Source organism: Chionomys nivalis, chromosome 13 (assembly GCF_950005125.1).
Source record: "Chionomys nivalis chromosome 13, mChiNiv1.1, whole genome shotgun sequence".
Lineage (NCBI taxonomy): Eukaryota > Metazoa > Chordata > Mammalia > Rodentia > Cricetidae > Chionomys > Chionomys nivalis.
In genome coordinates this window covers 73,150,246-73,169,280 of record NC_080098.1, presented here as the reverse complement: position 1 = coordinate 73,169,280, position 19,035 = coordinate 73,150,246, and the positions used below count along the sequence as shown (strand labels likewise).

The window sequence follows — 19,035 nt, the reverse complement described above, 5'->3', positions numbered from 1 at the left end:
TAGCTACTTTGATTGTCACCATTTTTGTTATGTATAAAGGTTTTCAATTTAATTTTCTTGAGTTTTACTTCACAGACTAATAATAGGGGCATTAAGGAGAACAAACGTGATCTTTATTTTTATTTTACTTTTTTCTTGATGAGCCTGAAAACTGTCTGCTGTATTAAGATTAATCATGGCCAAACAACAAAATCAGCAGCAGTGATAATCTATAACTAATTAAAAGAACCGATTTGCCATTAAATTGAATATAAATTTTATTAGTGATTATTTACTAATCATAAATAATAATATTATCTTGGGACACTTTAAATATAAAATATATTCTCTAACATTTTTGTGTTTTTATACTAATTACATGTTTTATTATTTCAGAATGATGATATTGAAACAGATATTAACAAGTTAAAGCCCCAGCAAGTACCAGGACGCACAGTAGAAGAACTGAAGATGTACGAGCACCTCTTTCCTGAGCTTGTTGATGATTTCCAGGTATAAATACAGATCATTTCTGGAAAGTCACACTCATCTTCCTTTCCTGGATGACACTGGGTCGTGATAGTGACATTTTGGGCTGAGTTAATGACCTGTAGGAAGGAAGAGCGTTGGGCTAGTCTTTACATTTTATAGTCACTTTAATTCATCACTTTGATTTGCTTTTTTAAATTTTGTCTTCTATTCTTAAAATTGCATTGTAAAATCACGCTATAGTCTTCCTTGTTAGTTCTGCCCATTTTAGCAGTGCTGAGGAGTTCTGCAGCTCTGCCTTTCCCTGGGTACCTACTGTGTAACATGGCAGTGGTCAGGACAGGGAGAGGGCAAACGTAGCCCTGAAATCTGGGTCGTCAGTGTTAGCGTTCCTCATTCTCATTTACTGAGATAGAGTTATTCAGCTTGAGTTACACAACCAGCCAGGGTGACTGAGCTGTAGTTTTTATTCTCTCTGTAGTGACTGTGCTGCTCTGAAATCTGATGTTAGAGTGTGGGTTTGGCAGGGCATGGTAGCATGCATCTGTAATTCAGCACCAGGAAAACAGAGCCAGGGGGATCTTGTGAGTTCAGAGGCCAGCTTTACACAGTGAGCTCCAGGCCAGAAAGTGTGTGTTTGGGCTAGCTAGCCGCTAAGCCTTGAGTAACTTTTGCTATAAATGTTGTTGTTCTCCAAATCCCATATTCTTAATCACAGTAGATGAAAGAAAAAGATTGCAGTGAGTTTATGAGACATAAATGAGAACTATTTACCAGGTTTTTATTTGTCTTTGGGAGTAAACTTAGGACCTTGGAGTACAGTGAAAAAGATGACCTCCTGCTTCCTCTTTCTCTGCTCTTCCTGTAGGTTTGCAGTCCATTGGAACTTTGAAGCTGAGAATAGTGGAAGGAGGTCAGGGGTCAGGGAGAAAATAGTGGGGGTGGGCCAGGGAGGTCAAGTGGGAAGCAGTGGGGGAAGAGGTATTTGGGGCAGAGTGTGGAGTGGGTAAGTTTCCTTTCATTTAACCTAGAACAACTGTTGAGTTAGGCAGACAAGTAGTGTTATAGTGGTTTTGAGTAGGAATTGATTAGCATATGATGATTTCACCTATTTTCCTATAATTATATGCACATAGGAATATATAATGCTATACAAATTACTGCTTTGGTGTAGGAGTACAGTATAATAATTTTATAATTGGTGTCAGGGTTAGGATTTAGATCAGTAGTTCTCAGCCTGTGGGGTGCAACTTCTTTTGGGGTGTTGAGAGGCCCTTTCACAGGGGTTCTATTTTGGGTCTGAGTAAGGATAGCAAGGACAGTTAATGTAGCAAGTAAAGATACATGTGTCTAGAGTCAGAGCACTTGAATTGTTATTTCAAGTAAATAAGGCAATGCAAATTTATTAGTGTGTTGTGTATTTTGCCATTAAGTTATAGGTTGTAAATTAATTTAGTCCTATATGTTAGGAAAATAGCACTTTGTTTTTATTTACGTAACTGAATTTATTGCCAAAGGAGTTAGTTGTTCTGGCATTTGGTTGTCTTTCTCGCTTTAAATTTCAGAGTTTGAAATATATGTATGAATAGTAAGAAGAAATATTGAGGATTATAAAAGTTTATTGGTTCTATTAATAGTGTTTGAAAGAATTTTATTCAACCATCATTGAGTCAATTCCTGGTATATCATATGATATTAATTATATGTGAAATTAGTTGCTTTCAGTATTAACCATTGAAGTCTGTGACAGCTAGATGTGTCTGCACCTGACCAACATGCACCTTGTTCCAATGTGTAAAGTCTGGCTATTCAGTTGCTGGGTGGAAGTAAAACGAATGTCATTTGTAGGTGGCATTCGGAAGCTACTTTTTGCAGGGCAAGAGAGAATTGAACTTAGGTTCTTATGCCCACTAAGCAGGCATTCTATTGTTGTGTGGTCTCCCAGCCTCTGTTTGTTTGTTTATTCATTTAACCCTCCCTCCCTCCCTTCCATGTGTGTGAGTGTTGTGCCTGTATGTATGTATATGTGCACCATATGCATGCCTGGAGTTTATGGAGATGAGAAAAAGGTTTCTGAAGTAGTATGTGAAACAAATATGCTCTTACTTTTATTAGCATACTGACAGATAACAGGTTAAACTTATTTTTTCTTAAATAGGACTATGAATTAATCTCTAAAGAACCCAAACCTCTTGTGTTTGAGGGGAAAGTCCGAGGCCCTATTGTTGTTCCCACGGCTGGAGAGGAAGTGTCTGGAAACTCAGGTGGTGTAAGGAAAGCAGCTGTACTGAAGGAGAAGATGTCTCCCAAAGGCGAGGAAGCCAAGGAAGATGGCAAGGGCAGTGGTGGTCAGAACAGAACTGCTTCCTCAGCTCACAGCTTCAGCAGTGACATTGTGAAGGCCTTGGACCGGATCACCTTGCAGAACAGTCCTTCACAAGTAGGCACGAGGAAGGACTGTGGTCTCCCTCTCACGGTCCTCTCGTGCACGAAAGCATGCCCACAGGTGGCTACGTGCGGAAGTACTCTTTTTGAAGGGCGGACGGTCCAGCTTGGGAAGCTTTGTTGTACTGGAGTTGAAACTGAAGATGATGAAGATAGCGAGTCCAACTCGTCAGTCGAGCAGGCCTCCTCTGTGGAAGTCCCCGATGGACCAACGCTTCACGACCCAGACCTCTACATTGAGATCGTGAAAAGCACAAAGTCTGTTCCAGAGTACTCAGAGGTGGCTTATCCTGACTATTTCGGTCACATTCCACCTCCATTCAAAGAGCCCATTTTAGAAAGGCCTTATGGTGTACAAAGGTGAGCTGCAGATCTCTTCCTCCTCCTAAGGCATACTCAAATTCTATCTGGGGTCTCTAGGAAAAAGATTGCTGCAAGTTAAAGGTACATTGGTTGGGATGCTTTGTGTTGCTTTGAAATTGCCCGTTTTCTCTAGACACAATTGATAGTTGTGTCTGGAGAATCAGCTATGATTGCTATACTTTGGATTTTGAATGACTAAGTTCACTGGGTGTATAGCAAGAAAAAGAACACATAGCAGGTAGCAGATAGATAACATCAAATCAGGCACTTAGAACATCCATCAGAAATGGCCAGAGAGGCCTTGCTGAAACAGTGAGCTGTAGGACCAATTTAGAGTCCCAGGTAGTGTCCTCCTTCTAGTGACCTCAGGCACTCTGTAGTCTGGGGCACACAGTAGTGACCTATTGGAAGTGTCTTCCCTACAGCTGCTCTCAAGGGTGCAGTTCTTACTGCCCTTGAGTTATCTGCTAGTCCCCTTTTCTCTTGTCACAGGGTCAGGGTATCAATCTGCTCCAGGACAAGGGATCTCTGAGGGCGCTTGAGTCTGAGACAAGGGGCTTACTCCTTCCTCTGCCAGTTCTCAGCAAGTGCAGAGGACACAATGATACTTAATTAATGTAATTTTATGAACTTACTTTATTTTGTCAGCATATTACGCGTTTGAATGAAAGAATAATAAGTACCTGTTATAATGTAGAAGCTTGGTTTAGATTGCACCTAAAAGTATGAAGGATTATTTAATGATGTTTGAATAAATACTATCTTAGCAACATTTAGTAATTTTTTATTCATACTTTGTTTAGATATACTTTTAAAATATGCTGTAAATGAAGCAATAAGGATCCATTCTTTTGTTTGGAAGTTTAGCTGGAAATAAAGAGCGAGAATTCGGTATTCACAAAGGCACTAAGTGAGGTGATATTTCATGTGCCAAAAATACATATAGAAATCGTTGCTAGCAGTCAGTACATACTCGGCATGCAAAAAACCTTCATAAATCTTTTTAGTGTCTCTGAACTGTTTCTGGTGATTTTTAAAAGATGACGTCTGGTCAGTTTTTGATATACCATTGTTAGAAGTGTAGTATGTCCTGAAAAGGAGGCCTTGCTGTTGCCTCCGAACATCCTGGAATACAAGCGTCTTTAAGCCCCAGCTGTGCATTTTACCGTAGCATGTGCTACCACTTAATGCTTCACTTGATAGCCTTGGGACCTCCCCTCCAGTGACGGAACTGGAGGATTGTGACAGAAATCCCGTGGCTTTCCAGCCTAAAATACACACTCTCCTTTCTTTATAGGAGATATTCGCTGGCCCTTATAGCTCGGTAGTCTTACGGCTTTGAAGTTTTACGTTCAAGTCAGAAATACCAAATGTGGTTAGCGAGCAGCTGTTTAGAAAGCTTTCAGAAATGCTTATTCCTGAAATGCATTGAGGATGCTGACCTTAGTTAGCTCATACCAGTTGCCTTGTCTCTTTCAGCCTGCTCTAAGCAAGTGATGGATTCCCTATCTGAATCTAGTAACACTATAAACGAAAGGTGTCAAATTAATGAAGCTTTATTGGTTTGTTACTTTCAGAAGAAAGAAGCAAGCCATTCCTTTAAATTTACTTAGTAGTAAGCTAGGCATGATAATGCTTACCTGTATGGTCCCAGCCACTTGGGAGGCTGAGCCAAGCTAACCTGGGCAGCATAGCAAGACCCCATGCTCAAAAAATTATCCTGTGCCAAAAAAAAAAAAAAAAAAAAAAAAAGTAAAAAGCAAAAAAAAGTAAAAAGCCGGGCGTGGTGGCGCACGCCTTTAATCCCAGCACTTGGGAGGCAGAGGCAGGCGGATCTCTGTGAGTTCGAGACCAGCCTGGTCTACAAGAGCTAGTTCCAGGACAGGCTCCAAAACCACAGAGAAACCCTGTCTCGAAAAACCAAAAAAAAAAAAAAAAAAAAAAAAATTATCCTGTGGAATGTTTTAGTGTTATTTGTAGTTCTGTTGTTTTCTTGCCTTTGTAGTATTGATCCTAATCTTTTAAAAACAAAAATTAAGTATAGAATAAATTCAGTTGAAAAGTCTCTGACCCAATTGCAAAATAAAAAATCTGTTATAAGATTTGCTTATATATATATATTTGCTCAATGTAAATGATAAAATAACAGTAAAATTAAATATGGTGTATTTTTAAAAAATATTTATTTATTTATTTATTATGTATGCAATATTCTTTCTGTGTGTATGCCTGAAGGCCAGAAGAGGGCACCAGATCTCATTACAGATGGTTGTGAGCCACCATGTGGTTGCTGGGAATTGAACTCAGGACCTTTGGAAGAGCAGGCAATGCTCTTGACCGCTGAGCCATCTCTCCAGCCCCAAATATGGTGTATTTATCATTTCATTTTATCAGGCAGTGTAACAGTTATGAATTCTCATGCAGACTGCTTCCTTCTTCCCATGAGCCTTACTGTCCTCTCCCACTGCTCCTCCGGGTCCCTTCCTCAGGCTCAGGGAACATTGTGGAAAAGGGGGTAGAGATAGTATGAGGTCAGAGGGTAGGAAGCTGGACTTCCAGATATCATTCATCTGGGCAAGATACAGCTGAGCCATTTGTACTGATAGATTTAGACAGGGGCAGTATTATCTTCAGCTGTATCCATTGCTGACCCTGCAGGCTCCTGCAGGCACTTCCAATCCCATACAGATGCTCACCGGTAAACTAGCTGGGTTATGAAATAAAACTATAATTGAATCTTTGAAACTAGATGTGATGGCAAATATTGTCAACCTGATAGAGTCTATAACCTCTTAGGACAGGCTGAGGAGATGGCTCAGTGGTTAAAGTACTTGTCATGGAAATTAAAGAACTGGAGTTGAGATCCCACATAAATGCTGAGTGGTGTGGTGGCCTGCTTGTAATTCCAGTGGTCAGAAGGAGACGCAGATCCCTAGAGCAAGCTGGCCTACCTAGACTAGCTGTATTGGTAAACTTTCAACAAATAGGGCGGGAGAGCATCATGGAAAGTTCGCAGTGTCAGATGAACATGCATGGACATTTGTGTGGCTGTTATACAAAACCACGTGTGCAACTCACCCCACCCGACGGAGGAGAGCCTGCTCTGGAGGAATTATCTACATTCGATTAGTTTGCCTGTGAGATATATTTACATTAAGTTAGCCTGTGGGCATGTCTGTGAGATTAGATTAAGTTAATTGAGGGAGACTCACCTCTGCTGTGGGTAGTGTCTTTCCAAGGCCTGGGGCCTGGGCTGCAGAGAAAGAGGTGAGCAGCAGCCTTCACCTCTCTGCTTCCCAACTGCAGGTGCAGGGTGGCAGCACCTCACCTTCCTGCTGTCGTGATGGACGATCCCCTGGACTGTGAGCCGCTAAGCCCTTCCTGCTTAAAGTGCTTTATTCCAGCAGCAGGAAGAGGGACTACCAGACTGCTTTTTTCCCTTGTAGACTATTTTGTATGTGTTGAGTTATTTTTCTTTTCTTTTTTCTTTTCTTTTCTTTTTGAAGCTCTTCCCTCACTCTTTTATTTTTATTGATCGTCCGTGGGGGTTACATCACCTGCTTTGCCAGGTCTCTCAGAGATACTCTAAGGCCCAACTGACAGAAGCATGGGACAGGCCTTGCAATACTGAGAAGTATGCTAACTCAGAAGCTGTTACCATTTGCATGGCTGTTAATCTTCCATCTCTCCAGAGTCATGAAGCATTCTTGGTCAGGCCCTTGACAACCATTAAGTAGGATTTTCTGGTCATGAAAGTTTATAGATCCTCCAGGGTTCATTGCTAAGGGTTTTAGCTGACAGCTTCTTACCCAATCAGCTCAGAGGGACAACCAAGGAGCAACACTGTCACACAGCCAAGAAAGACCCTGGAGAAGCTGGGAAGCCTGAGGGAGAGGGGACTCCTGAACATCTGCGGGAAGCTCCCTTTCCCTTCCTGACCGTTTGAGGAAGAGTTAAGGTTGTGTTACCAGGCTGCCCTTTGCCGGACCTTCAGTAGGAGGTCTTAAAAAAACACAAGCAGTCCAAACAGCCAGCACTGTCCCTTTGACTGTTGCACTCAGAGACATTGCCAGGGCTCCCTTTTTTTTTTTTATTGATTTTTATTGAGCTCTACATTTTTCTCTGATCCCCTCCCTGTCTCTCCCCTCCCCTTCAACCCTCTCCCAAGGTCCCCATGCTCCAAATTTACTCAGGAGATCTTGTCTTTTTCTATTACCCATGTAGATTAGATCTATGTATATGTCTCTCTTAGGGTCCTCATTGTTGTCTAAGTTCTCTGGGATTGTGATTTGTAGGCTGGTTTTCTTTGCTTTATGTTTAAAATCCACTTATGAGTGAGTACCTGTAACTATTGTCTTTCTGGGTCTGGGTTACCTCACTCAAAATGATGTTTTCTAGCTCCATCCATTTGCCTACAAAATTCAAGATGTCGTTATTTTTTTCTGCTGTGTAGTACTCCATTGTGTAAATGTACCACATTTTCCTTATCCATTCTTCGGTTGAGGGGTATTTAGGTTGTTTTCAGGTTGTGGCTATGACAAATAATGCTGCTATGAACATTGTTGAACACATGTCCTTGTGGCACAATTGAGTATCCTTTGGATATAGACCCAAAAGTGGTATTACTGGGTCTTGAGGAAGGTTATTTTCTAATTTTCTGAGAAATCGCCACACTGACACAGCCAAAGGGGCTGTGTTCTATAGAGTAAATCGAAAAGTTAATTGTGTTTAACTGTTGAGTAGATAAAGAAATTTTTGCTTTACACTTTTCTCATGTTTTAGTTTCTTTTTATGTTTAACTGTCACACCTTTTAATATTTTCTTCATAATGCCCAGGTCTTCATTTAGGACAAGTTCTGAGCATGTGTAGAGCTTAAGGTTGTATTGTTGTTACAGTGTTCTGTCACTGTGACCGATGTCTGATCAACAGCGAATTCAGAGAAGGGCTTATTCTGGCTTGTGTCTTCAGGGGTTTTAGTCGTGGTGGGCTGACTGTTCTGGGCCTGTGGTAAGGCGGACACAGTGCCAGTGAGTGCAGGTAGAGCATGCTATTTATCTCATGGTGGCAGGGAAGGAGAGCTGGAAGGGGTGGGAGAGGGAGGGGTGGGGTTCTCAGTATCCTCTTGAGGCGTTTCCCCCAGTGACCTAGCTTCCTTCCTCGAGGCCCTATCTCCAGTGGTTCTCCAGCCTCTGAATGGTGGCCTTCAGCTTTGGGTCTCTGGGTGACACTTGAAGACTAAGGATGTCACTGACATTCTTCAAGTGTAGGAAAGTGTCCTTGTGTAGGTGGCAGTTTCAGCTTTCTAAGCTAAAGAGTCTTTAAATTTGGATTTCTCATGCTGCTTTTCATAGATCTATAACCACGGTTCTAATTTCTACTGTTTGCCTTTAGCTAATGTGAACAAAGTTAGGGGTTAAATCAATTCACTTAGTGAACTTCCTCTCTAAGAAGAGATGGTTCAGTGGTTAAAGTACATGCTACTCTTGCAAGGGCCCCAACTTCAGTTCCCAGCACCCACATCAGGCGGTTTATAGTTACTAGTAATCCTAGTTACTGGGGGGATTTAACATATTGGGTGCGCACACATACACACAATTTAATAATAAAAATAAATCTTAAAATCGATTGGAGAGATGGCTTTGTATTAATGCTGCCAGGACTTGGTGTCCAGTTTGCCTGGAATCTTCATCTGTGCTAAGGTCTGAATTTCTGTCCCAGCTGTACCTTGGTTCCTTCTGGTGCTTCCCTCCTTCCCACTTTTCTTCTCCCCCTCCCCCCTCACAGGAAGGGGATTCTGCAGAACATGCAAGCATACTGTTATCGTTGGTTCGTATATTTATTTATCTATAATTAATTAATTCTCTTTGGGGGTCTGCCACCCAGCTCCCAAAAACATACACAGAGACTTGTTTTTACTTATGTATGCTTGGCCTTAGCTTGGCTTGTTTCTAGCCAGCTTTTCTAACTTAAATTTTCCAGTTTCTCTTTAACTACATTTTGCTTCTGGGACTTTTACCTTTCTCTATTTTAGGTATCTTTCTTCCTTCTTACTCAGCGACTGACTGTATGCTTGAGTGGCTGACCCCTGGCATCCTCCACACCTCCTTTTCTCACTCCTCACTCTTGTCCCTAGATTTCTTCCTGTCTATTCTCTCTGCCTACCAGACCTGTCTTTTTCTCTCTCGCGTCTAGCTATTGGCCAATCAGCTCTTTATTAGATCAGTCAGGTCTTTTAGACAGGCAAAGTAACACAGCTTCACAGAGTTAAACAAATGCAACATAAACGAATGCAGCACATCTTTGCACCATTAAACAGATGTTCCACAGCATAAACACATGTAACACATCTTCAACTAATATTCCATAACATTCTGCTAGTTGTATTCTTGGGCTAAATTCCTAGATACATGTGTTTCAAAATCTTGCAGGATGTCTTAACTCTCTGGTTCTGTCCTACCTCCACTCATGCACACAGAATTACGTGCCTAACGGTTAGTCCATAGTCCATAGTCAGAGAGGCCCAATAGATACTCTAGGCTTGCTTCCCTCCCACCCTCTGTCTTTATAAGGTTTGACTGTGGCTGTATTTTATGTGGTTAGCTTTTAAAGATCAAGCTTTGATATGTACTGATTTTTACTTTTTATATTTTTGTGTTAACTTTTTGTATACAAGTAAAATAATGATTATTTTTATTTTACACAGTTATTTTATACCCTTTCATTCCAAACTCACTCTGGAGAAAGTTGTGCATTGGTATCCTTGGCATATAATTGTAAATTTTGTCAAGTTTGTCTTTTATGTTTTCAGGACAAAAATTGCCCAAGACATTGAGAGGCTGATCCACCAGTGTGACATCATAGACCGGGTGGTGTATGACCTGGACAACCCCAAGTGAGTCTGAGCCCTAAAGTTCTTATGACACGTTGTTGTAGGAGCTGCGGGCCTCTTCCCATAGCCTGGCTCCCGCATGGTTAGCTTTATACCCGAAATAACAACACACAAACTATATTCTTTTAAACACTGCTTGGCCCATTTCTATTCATGTGTGTAGCACCCCAAGGTGCGCTTACCAGGAAGATTCTAGCCTACGTCCATCCTGGGTCGGAGCTTCATCGCATCTGCTCTGGAGAGGAGAGCATGGTGGCTGTCTCTCAGAGGAGCTGCCCTGCATCTCGTGTGCCCCCAAGAGGAGAAGAAATGGCATCTGAGCTCACTTCCTCTTCCTCCCAGCATTCTGTCCTGTTTACTCCGCCCACCTAAATTCTGCCCTATCAGATGGGCCAAAGCAGTTTCTTTATTACTTAACCAATGAAATCAACAGATTGATATATGACACTCCCACATCAACATGTTATCCTTTATCATATCCTCCCTCTTATTTTTGCTGTTTTTATCCAACGATCATGGTAAAACTTGTTCATTTTTCCTTTAAGTTGAAAGACAACCCCCCCCCCCTTTTTAGGTAAAAATTAAAGGTAAGCTAATACCATGTTTTTGGTTTTTGTCATTTAATGGGATTTTTTCTTTTTATTAAGATTTTTTTAATACAATCTTTTCTCATTTTACATAGCTATCCTTGTACACACACACACACACACACACACACACACACACCTGCACCTTGTCATCCTCTCCTCAGAAAGGATAAGGCTTCCCATGGGAAGTGAGCAAATTCTGACACTTCACTATGAGGCAAGACCAAGGGCCTCAACAGAAAAGACCTACTGAGAAAACTAGGAGGAGGTGAGAAGGGGAGGTGGTAGGGAAGGGAGGAGGAGAACGAGGTTTTGGAAAAATGAAACTACCTCCACTTAAAAGAGTGGGGTTTTCACGGGAAATGCTGTCCTTTATTGCCATAGCACTAGACCAGTCACTGGAGTTTCCGTCCTGGCCTTACGGCTTGGCAGCCCAGCCATTTGCTATTTTTGAATTATCACTGATAGTATGTATGTGTCAGGACCTAACTGCAGTAAATACATGGAAATCCCAGCTACTCAAAGAAGTCGAGTGAAGTCTATGGGTCTCTCCTCTCCTTGTTGCTCTGAGGAAATCCAACATCTTACCTTTCATGATTGGAGGAAACAAACTTAAGACCTATGAGTTAAAGCTTCGTCAAAGGTGGTGCCTGAGTCTAGAATAGTCTTTGCCGTTGTTTATGGCAGAGTTCCCCACTGTAGTTTAGGCTGATGTGGAACTCACTGTGTAGCCCAGGCTGACCTTCAACTTAAAATAGTCTTCCTGGTTTAGGAGGCATATGCCACCATTCTTGACTTTAAAATATTCTTACCCAAGGAAAGAATAACACCCTATTAAACATGTAGCTGTTTCATTGTTCATGCTTCCATGTTAGATGTGGAAAACAAACCTCAGAACCCCAAGCAAGGGCATGTCCAGCTTGTTCCTAACAGATGTGACGATGCACAAAAATACCGAGATTCTTGGAGTTTATTCGTTCTTGTTTTGGAATAGAATTTTCAGAAAAGTAGGGGTTTTCATTCTCTGAGGGTTAGGCAGGCAGACAACAGAAGTGCCCAGCAAGTAGGTATTCAACCAGATGATAGTAAATCCCTTAAACCGTCCATGTTAGTGAAAAGCAAAAACTGTATAATTTGTTAAAATTATGGCTACTTGGACTGGAGAGATGGCTCAGTGGTTAAGAGCATTGCCTGCTCTTCCAAAGGTCCTGAGTTCAATTCCCGGCAACCACATGGTGGTGGCTCACAACCATCTGTAATGAGGTCTGGTGCCCTCTTCTGGTCTGCATACATACACACAGATAGAATATTGTATATATAATAAATAAATATTTAAAAAAAAATTATGGCTACTTACCAGGCGGTTCTAAAAATAAGTCTCTTTTTTCCTATGTGATAATCAGTATTTTAGACATTTATTCAGCAAGGCAAAGTCCTTATTATGGGTATAAATGTAGTAACAAGACTCTTATGATTATAATTTGACTATAAATGGACATCAGAATTTTCTTGTTTTCTATAGTCTTTGTTTTAAAAGGGGGGAGGGAAGCAATGTCTTCTAGTTTTAGTCTTTGCTTCTCTGTTTAAGTGTGATATATTTTAATATATTTATTTTAAAATTTTCATTTAGCTATGCCACTCCAGAAGAAGGAGATATTTTGAAGTTTAACTCAAAATTTGAATCTGGGAATCTGCGCAAAGTAATTCAAATTAGAAAGTAAGCCGTTTAAACATTCCCATTTTGTGTGTGCTCAGACACTCCAGACTTGCCATCAGGTGTCTTTGTCTTGTGTTTTAGAAACGAGTATGACCTCATTCTGAACTCGGATATAAACAGTAATCATTATCACCAGTGGTTCTACTTTGAAGTCAGCGGGATGCGGCCTGGCGTTGCATACAGGTTCAACATCATCAACTGTGAGAAGTCCAACAGCCAGTTTAATTATGGTGAGCCTCTTGTTCTTTCCTGTGAGGCGGTTACCTGCAGGACCAGAGATCAGCACGGAAGCACTGCCTTAGATGTATTCAGTCTCTGATTTCCAAACCTTAGCTGTTCATCGTGCACAGTTTGAAATAGCTTAATGTCTGGTTGGTTGGTAAGAAGGGCTACCTTCTTGTAGACATTCCTTTAGGCTGCAGTAGCTGTTGGTGATCTCATCCAAATGGAACACAATTCAGATATTGCCTGGGCAGCAGCAGCAGCAGTAGGTCAGGGGTTTCTTCTTTACGTAGCCTGTTAATATTCTGCATAGGTTTTATTTTAGGGTATTAAATTAGCCCTTTTTCATTTATATATTAAATCATAGAATTGTTAATGTTTTGTTAATTTTTTTTTTCCATTTTAAGCTGGTCCCAGGGCTGTGATCCTAGTCCTACCCGATAAGGCACATGTGGAGAAAATGTGTGGAGGGCGTGTGCATTTTAGACAAGCTGCAGTTCAGTGGTGGTTCAGTCCAGAAAGCTCTGGACTCCATTCTCAGCTCCAGAAGAGAGGAAAAAAGCAAAGAAAAATATTTTTACATTTGTGCTTAGGAAGCTGTACTTCCCTCTCCCTAACTGCCCCCACCATACCTACTTTTGGTATCATGGTCGTACTGACTTGGTACAACATGGCACGTCTTCCATCTTTTGGAAGTCCTTGTGTAGAACTGGCGCTAATTCTGCAAGGCATGATGGACTTTTCTAGTGAAACCATCCGGGCTTTGCAGTTCTCTCTTGTTGGCATCATTTCCTTACTGGATGAGAATTGTTGGTGCTCTGTTATGTGGGGACTGAGCTGCTGTAGCCTCTGCTTTTACTAGTGGGTCCATTTCTTCCAAGGGGTCACTGGTCACTGTTCCTGTGTTGCTGTTTCTGTTTGCACGGCCTGTGCTGATAACCCCAGTTTCATTTTCTGTAATCGTAGCTGTGACTCCAGATCTTGTTTAGCTGCCCACACAGAACTCGTGCTTCGCTTCCCTTGTGTTCACTGGGTACCTGCCGCGGGACAGATGTGTGTCTGTTCTTGGCCAGTTTCATCCCTTGCAGAATGAGTCCCTACTGCACAGTTTATTGACAGTGTTGAAGAAGGAGTGTTGTGTTTATTGCCTTCCTTACTGCTGCTCTCTGAATAATTTTCTTTTATCTTTTTAAATAAAACTCTAGTGTTTTGGAATAGGAATCTGAAGTATAGCTTGTCATTTAAGGCTGCTGTGTTCTAAACCTTAAATACGAAACTTGAGGATTATTTGTTCAGCATCTGGTCAGTAATCAAGGACTATATCTATGGAGGCTAATTACATAAACTCAGCATTTGTATTTAAAAATAAAAACTTCAAATATCGAATCTAGCAAGTTTTTTATATAGTACACGCATACTCTCTAACATACAAAGCATCCTTTTATTGAGGAGAAATTTGTTGCAAAATGATAGTGGTCTCAATAATTGGTTACGAAGATTAGAAAGCTTTAAACAGGAGGTCTGAGACACTGGTGTCCTGTATTTCAAGTCATTTCCCTAAGTTGTTAAAAGCCTGTGGTGATGATGTTCTTCAAAGAAACAGTTCTGAAAATTAAAGCTTTTGGTAGTTGAAGAGGTTGCTGCCAGCTGCTGTGTGGAAGTAGGAAATAATGTATTCTAGAATGACCCACTTGTATGAGATAAAAGCTTTGTCATTTAATGAAATATTGGGATGAATAGATATTTTAATATCTGGCATGGTTATAAATACTTTTTAAGAGATGTGAAGTCATATTTAATTTTTAAACAATCTTGTAAATGTGTATATTTTGTTGAAAACATCCATAGTGTCCTTGGTTTGCATGACTGGTGATGGGACTATCTTTGTGTAGTCTGTTCCATACTCTTGTTCTCCGTGATGCTAGTGCAGAGCACAATCATTTCCCCTGGACGTGCTTGTGTGTGTTTCTCCCTGGATGTGCCTGCGTGCGTTTCTCCCTGGATGTGCCTGCGTGCGTTTCCCCCTGGATGTGCTTGTGTGTATTTCTCTCCCTGGAAGTGCTTGTGTGTGTTTCCCCCTGGACGTGCTTGTGTGCGTTTCCCCCTGGATGTGCGTGCGTGCATTTCCCCCTAGATGTACGTGCTTGCATTTCCCCCTGGATGTACGTGCGTGCATCTCTCCCTGGACGTGCTTGTGTGTATTTCGCACTTCCAGTCTCACACAGTGGTGTTCAGAAGGAGATAAAACCGATGCTGCCCTGTGTGGAGACAGTCCCCTTGACGCAGTTTTCTATAGCCTTTACCACAGTGCTGACATTTCCGACACATAACTGTGCCTCATTTTAAAAAAATAAAGCCATAACCATGCTGTTTCATTCTCTATATTTTAATTAAAAATTACATTGCTGACATTTTCTCTGGCCCTCAAATATTCCTTTGAAATAATTTTAATGAGGGTTATCCAAACTTTTATTATCACACATTATTGGCCATAGTTTATCAGGTTTTTAAAAATTATTCTGGCATTTGAATTGTTTTATATGTCTCCTTTGAGTTAAAAACATTATTTCTCATAAGCTTGGGCCTCAGCTACACACCAGCATTTGTTTGGAGAATATTGATTGTAGTATGATAGTTTAACATTTTACCATTTTCAAAAAAATTAAAAATCTTTGTTTCTCTGAATATTTATTTATTTTTTTGAGTCTCAACATAGTCCTAACTAGTCTTGACCTCATCATCTTAAATGACCTTGATCACCTGATCCTCCTGTGCCCACCTCAAGTGGGGGATGGAAGGAAGGTGTGCACCACTACCGCTCATGGACATCTATTATAAATACTGCAATTTTGTCAGGTGCCAGAAACTTTTAATTAATTATAGGATAATTTAGATTTTTATTTACATGGTCTTGTGTAAGGTAAATATCAGTAGCATTCCCATTAAAGTCAAAATAAAACATGCTGTCCAGTGTCTTCCTCTGAGTGGCTGTTCAGTTTTGGACAGTGCTGACATGGAGTGTTTTCTTGTGTGAGTGACGTTTAGATTTTCATCAATAGCACAGAGTTGTGAACAGAAACTACAGTTGTGTGTATGTCTTTGTGCTCAGGCTTTTCTTTTGTATGTATTTAAAATATTCTGTTTTTATATAAAAAACACAGCTGCTGGTCTGTTCATCTTCTTTAGAAGTTTTCTTTAATTTTGATCATTACCTCCCTGTAAATTAGTACTTTTCTTTGATTTGTAGAAATCAAAACTTTAAAATTTTCTCTTTATTACAACTTAATTTTGTATTCCTCCCTGATTTTAATATTTGTCGTTTTGTATATTTTTGGTTTTGTTTTCTATTTTTTGTTTGTTTTATTTTTTGAGACAGGGTTTCTCTGTGTAGCCATGGCTGTCCTGGAAATCCCTCTGTGGATTAGACTGGCATGAACTCACAGATCTCCCCTGCCTCTGCCTCCTGAGTGCTGGGATTAAAGGTGTGCCCTTTCCCCCACTTTGTGAGGAAGCTTGGGCATTTTGTCTGGGGGATGCTGAGAGATGGGCACTTGGAAGTGGACTCAGGAGGCATAGGGGTCCATTGATATTGATAGCCTCACCAAAATGGGCAGCCTTACCATTGCTTTCATTTAGAGAAATTGCCACCCCTGCTCCACTTTTGGGGACTTTTTTTTTTCTGATTCTGTTATTATTATTATTTTTTTTTACAAATGATTCTAAGGCAGTTTTACAACATATTTCTGAGAATAATACTCGGCTAAATTTGAGAATCTGTGTCACTATCTCCATACCCTCTTTGTTACTTGAAATGGATTGTCTTAAATTGCCACTAGATGGCAGTTTTACATTTAATAAGTCAGCTTTAGTTTCAGGCTGTGTTTTATTCTCTCCCCGCATCAGTCTCTACCTTCTTTTTTTTTTTTGTATTATTGTTTTTCATTTTATTATTTTTTAATTAAAATTTCCGCTTCCTCCCCGTTTCCCATTTCCCTCCCCCTCCTCCCACATATTGCCCCCTCCCCCACTCCCCTCCCCCTATCCCCACTCCTCTTCTCCTCCCCCCACTCCATTCCCCCTCACTCTCGATACTGAAGAGCAGTCCAAATTCCCTGCCCTGCAGGAAGACCAAGGTCCTCCCACTTCTATCTAGGTCCAGGAAGGTGAGCATCCAAACAGGCTAAGCTCCCACAAAGCCAGTTCATGTATTAGGATCGAAACCTAGTGCCATTGCCCTTGGCTTCATATCAGCCTTCATTGTCTGCCATGTTCAGAGCGTCCAGTTTCAACCCATGCTTATTCAGTCCCAGTCCAGCTGGCCTTGGTGGGCTCCCAATAAATCAGTTCCACTGTCACAGTGGGTGGGTGCACCCCTTGTGGTCCTGACTTCCTTGCTCATGTTATCCCTCCTTCTGCTCCTCATTTGGACCTTAAGAGCTCAGTCCATTGCTCCAAATTGGGTCTCTGTCTCTATCTCGATCCATCGCCAGATGAAGGTCCTAAGGTTCAGTCTCTACCTTCTTAAGTGAATCAAGCATGCACACAGCTGGGGATCTACGCCCCATGCCCTGGAGGTTAGCTGGGGCTGTCTGGGTTGTGACCTTTCCCTCTGCTGCTACGGGGGCTTTATGTTAGTTAGCTGTGTTACTAATACTTCCCCTGCTGTTTCAACGTGTATGTGACTCCTTTGAGATAGGAACATAGGACTGTTCTGTACATTGATAATATGGCTCTTAGTAGCTGTTTGGTAAGTGTTTGTTGATTGATGCAGTGAATGTGAGGACCATAACGTTCATGCTGGTAGCATAAAACAAGCATGCACAAGATACTTGTCAAAGACCCTAGTCTAGTTAGGATAATCGACTTTGTGTGTATGTTATATGAGTTTATGTGTTTGTATGTATATATGTGTGTATGGTGTGTAAGAGTGTGAAGTGTGTTGTGTTGTGTGTATATGACGTATATGTGCACGCATGTTATGACATGAATGTTGTCTGTGTATGTCTGTATATGATGTATATGTGCATGCATGTTATGACATGTTGAGGTGAGTGAGGATCTCTGCTGTGTACAGCTGTGTACAGTGCACTACCTCCCTGGCTCAAGAGCTTCCAGAAAACCCGTTTTCTCTTCCCATCTCCTGGTAGCTAGGGTCCCGGGGCTCAAACTCAGGTCCTCGGGCTTGTAAGGCAAAAACCTTACGCACTGAGCCATCTCCCATGGCTCCCAACTCTTTCTAAAAGCTTTATTTTGAAATAACTTGAGGTGTGAGGAGAGTTGCATATTTTGTCAAGATGTTGCCCCTCTGAAGTGATGCCCCAGCACTCTGGATTACTTTGTATTCCTACAGACCATGGCCCTTTTTGTTAGTTTTGGGATCATGAAATTGTCATTAGCTCATGAAATACATACTAGTCCTTGGATCCCCATTTAAGTTGGACTTTTTTTTTTAAAATCAATAAAAGGGTTTAGCTCAAAGCCACATTTCCAGTCTCTCAGTTATTCATACAGTCAAGTGATTATCGAATTGAAAGATCTCTGTTGAAGTCTGCCATCAACAGTGTGCTTATTCCCTGTTTCTTGTGGTCTGTTCTTCACTCAGGGTGCTGACCTTGCTCTGCGCATAAATAATAAATTCAGTGTGAAGTGTGACTTACAGAAAGAGACAGCTCACACACACACACACACACACACACACAGTGTTTTCTTTTAAACACCTCTTTGTTGCGTTTAGTATATTTTGGCTTGATATCTACTTTGTTCTACATTATTGTCTCTTTTTGGCACCTGTACCTTTGCCTGTTTCTGGACTTACAGGTAACAGATTGGAAGTGCCAATAGTCTGGATAGTATCTAGTTTTGAATTATTTGTTGAATTGATTCATCTGTTGGTGAGAAAGGCCTATGCCAGTGGCTTCCTCTTCTCTTTAGTGTCATGCCCTGATGTCCCTGTGAGATGCTGAAGAGTTAGCCCTTCTCTATTTTAAGTTTTTTTGTCCCCATCTGTTAATGTTACCTTTATGCCTGTATATTATGGCATGTGATGGTTGGAGCCAGAGACACCTCATCTCCCTTCATGTTTGTAGTTATTACTGACCCTGGCCTTTGTTTTTGTTAAAGGCTAGTGCCATTGGATGTTACCATGGCAACTTAAAATGGACAGTTTGTTAATATATTTGTTTCATGAAAATAAAAAGATTTATCCTTTTGGCTGATGAATTAATCAGTTACTAAAATACAACCTCTCTGAAGTATGTTGAGTAGATTATAGCTGATAGGATCCAAGTTACCTCATTAGATTAATTCTGGTGTTGCAGCCTATTTTTGTTTCCAAATATATTCA

At 41.0% G+C, this 19,035-nt stretch overlaps 1 protein-coding gene across 7 annotated transcripts in view; it reads left to right on the top strand.

The window, feature by feature from the left end:
* Agtpbp1 (ATP/GTP binding carboxypeptidase 1) overlaps positions 1 to 19,035 on the top strand; it is a 126,574-nt gene that overhangs the window by 72,292 nt on the left and 35,247 nt on the right. For all 7 annotated transcript variants that reach the window (XM_057787280.1, XM_057787285.1, XM_057787286.1 and 4 more), the window contains 5 exons: positions 376 to 492; positions 2,627 to 3,273; positions 10,086 to 10,169; positions 12,384 to 12,470; positions 12,552 to 12,700. In XM_057787280.1, the coding sequence (XP_057643263.1) occupies positions 376 to 492; positions 2,627 to 3,273; positions 10,086 to 10,169; positions 12,384 to 12,470; positions 12,552 to 12,700 (1,084 nt within the window). The remainder of the gene's footprint in view (positions 1 to 375; positions 493 to 2,626; positions 3,274 to 10,085; positions 10,170 to 12,383; positions 12,471 to 12,551; positions 12,701 to 19,035) is intronic.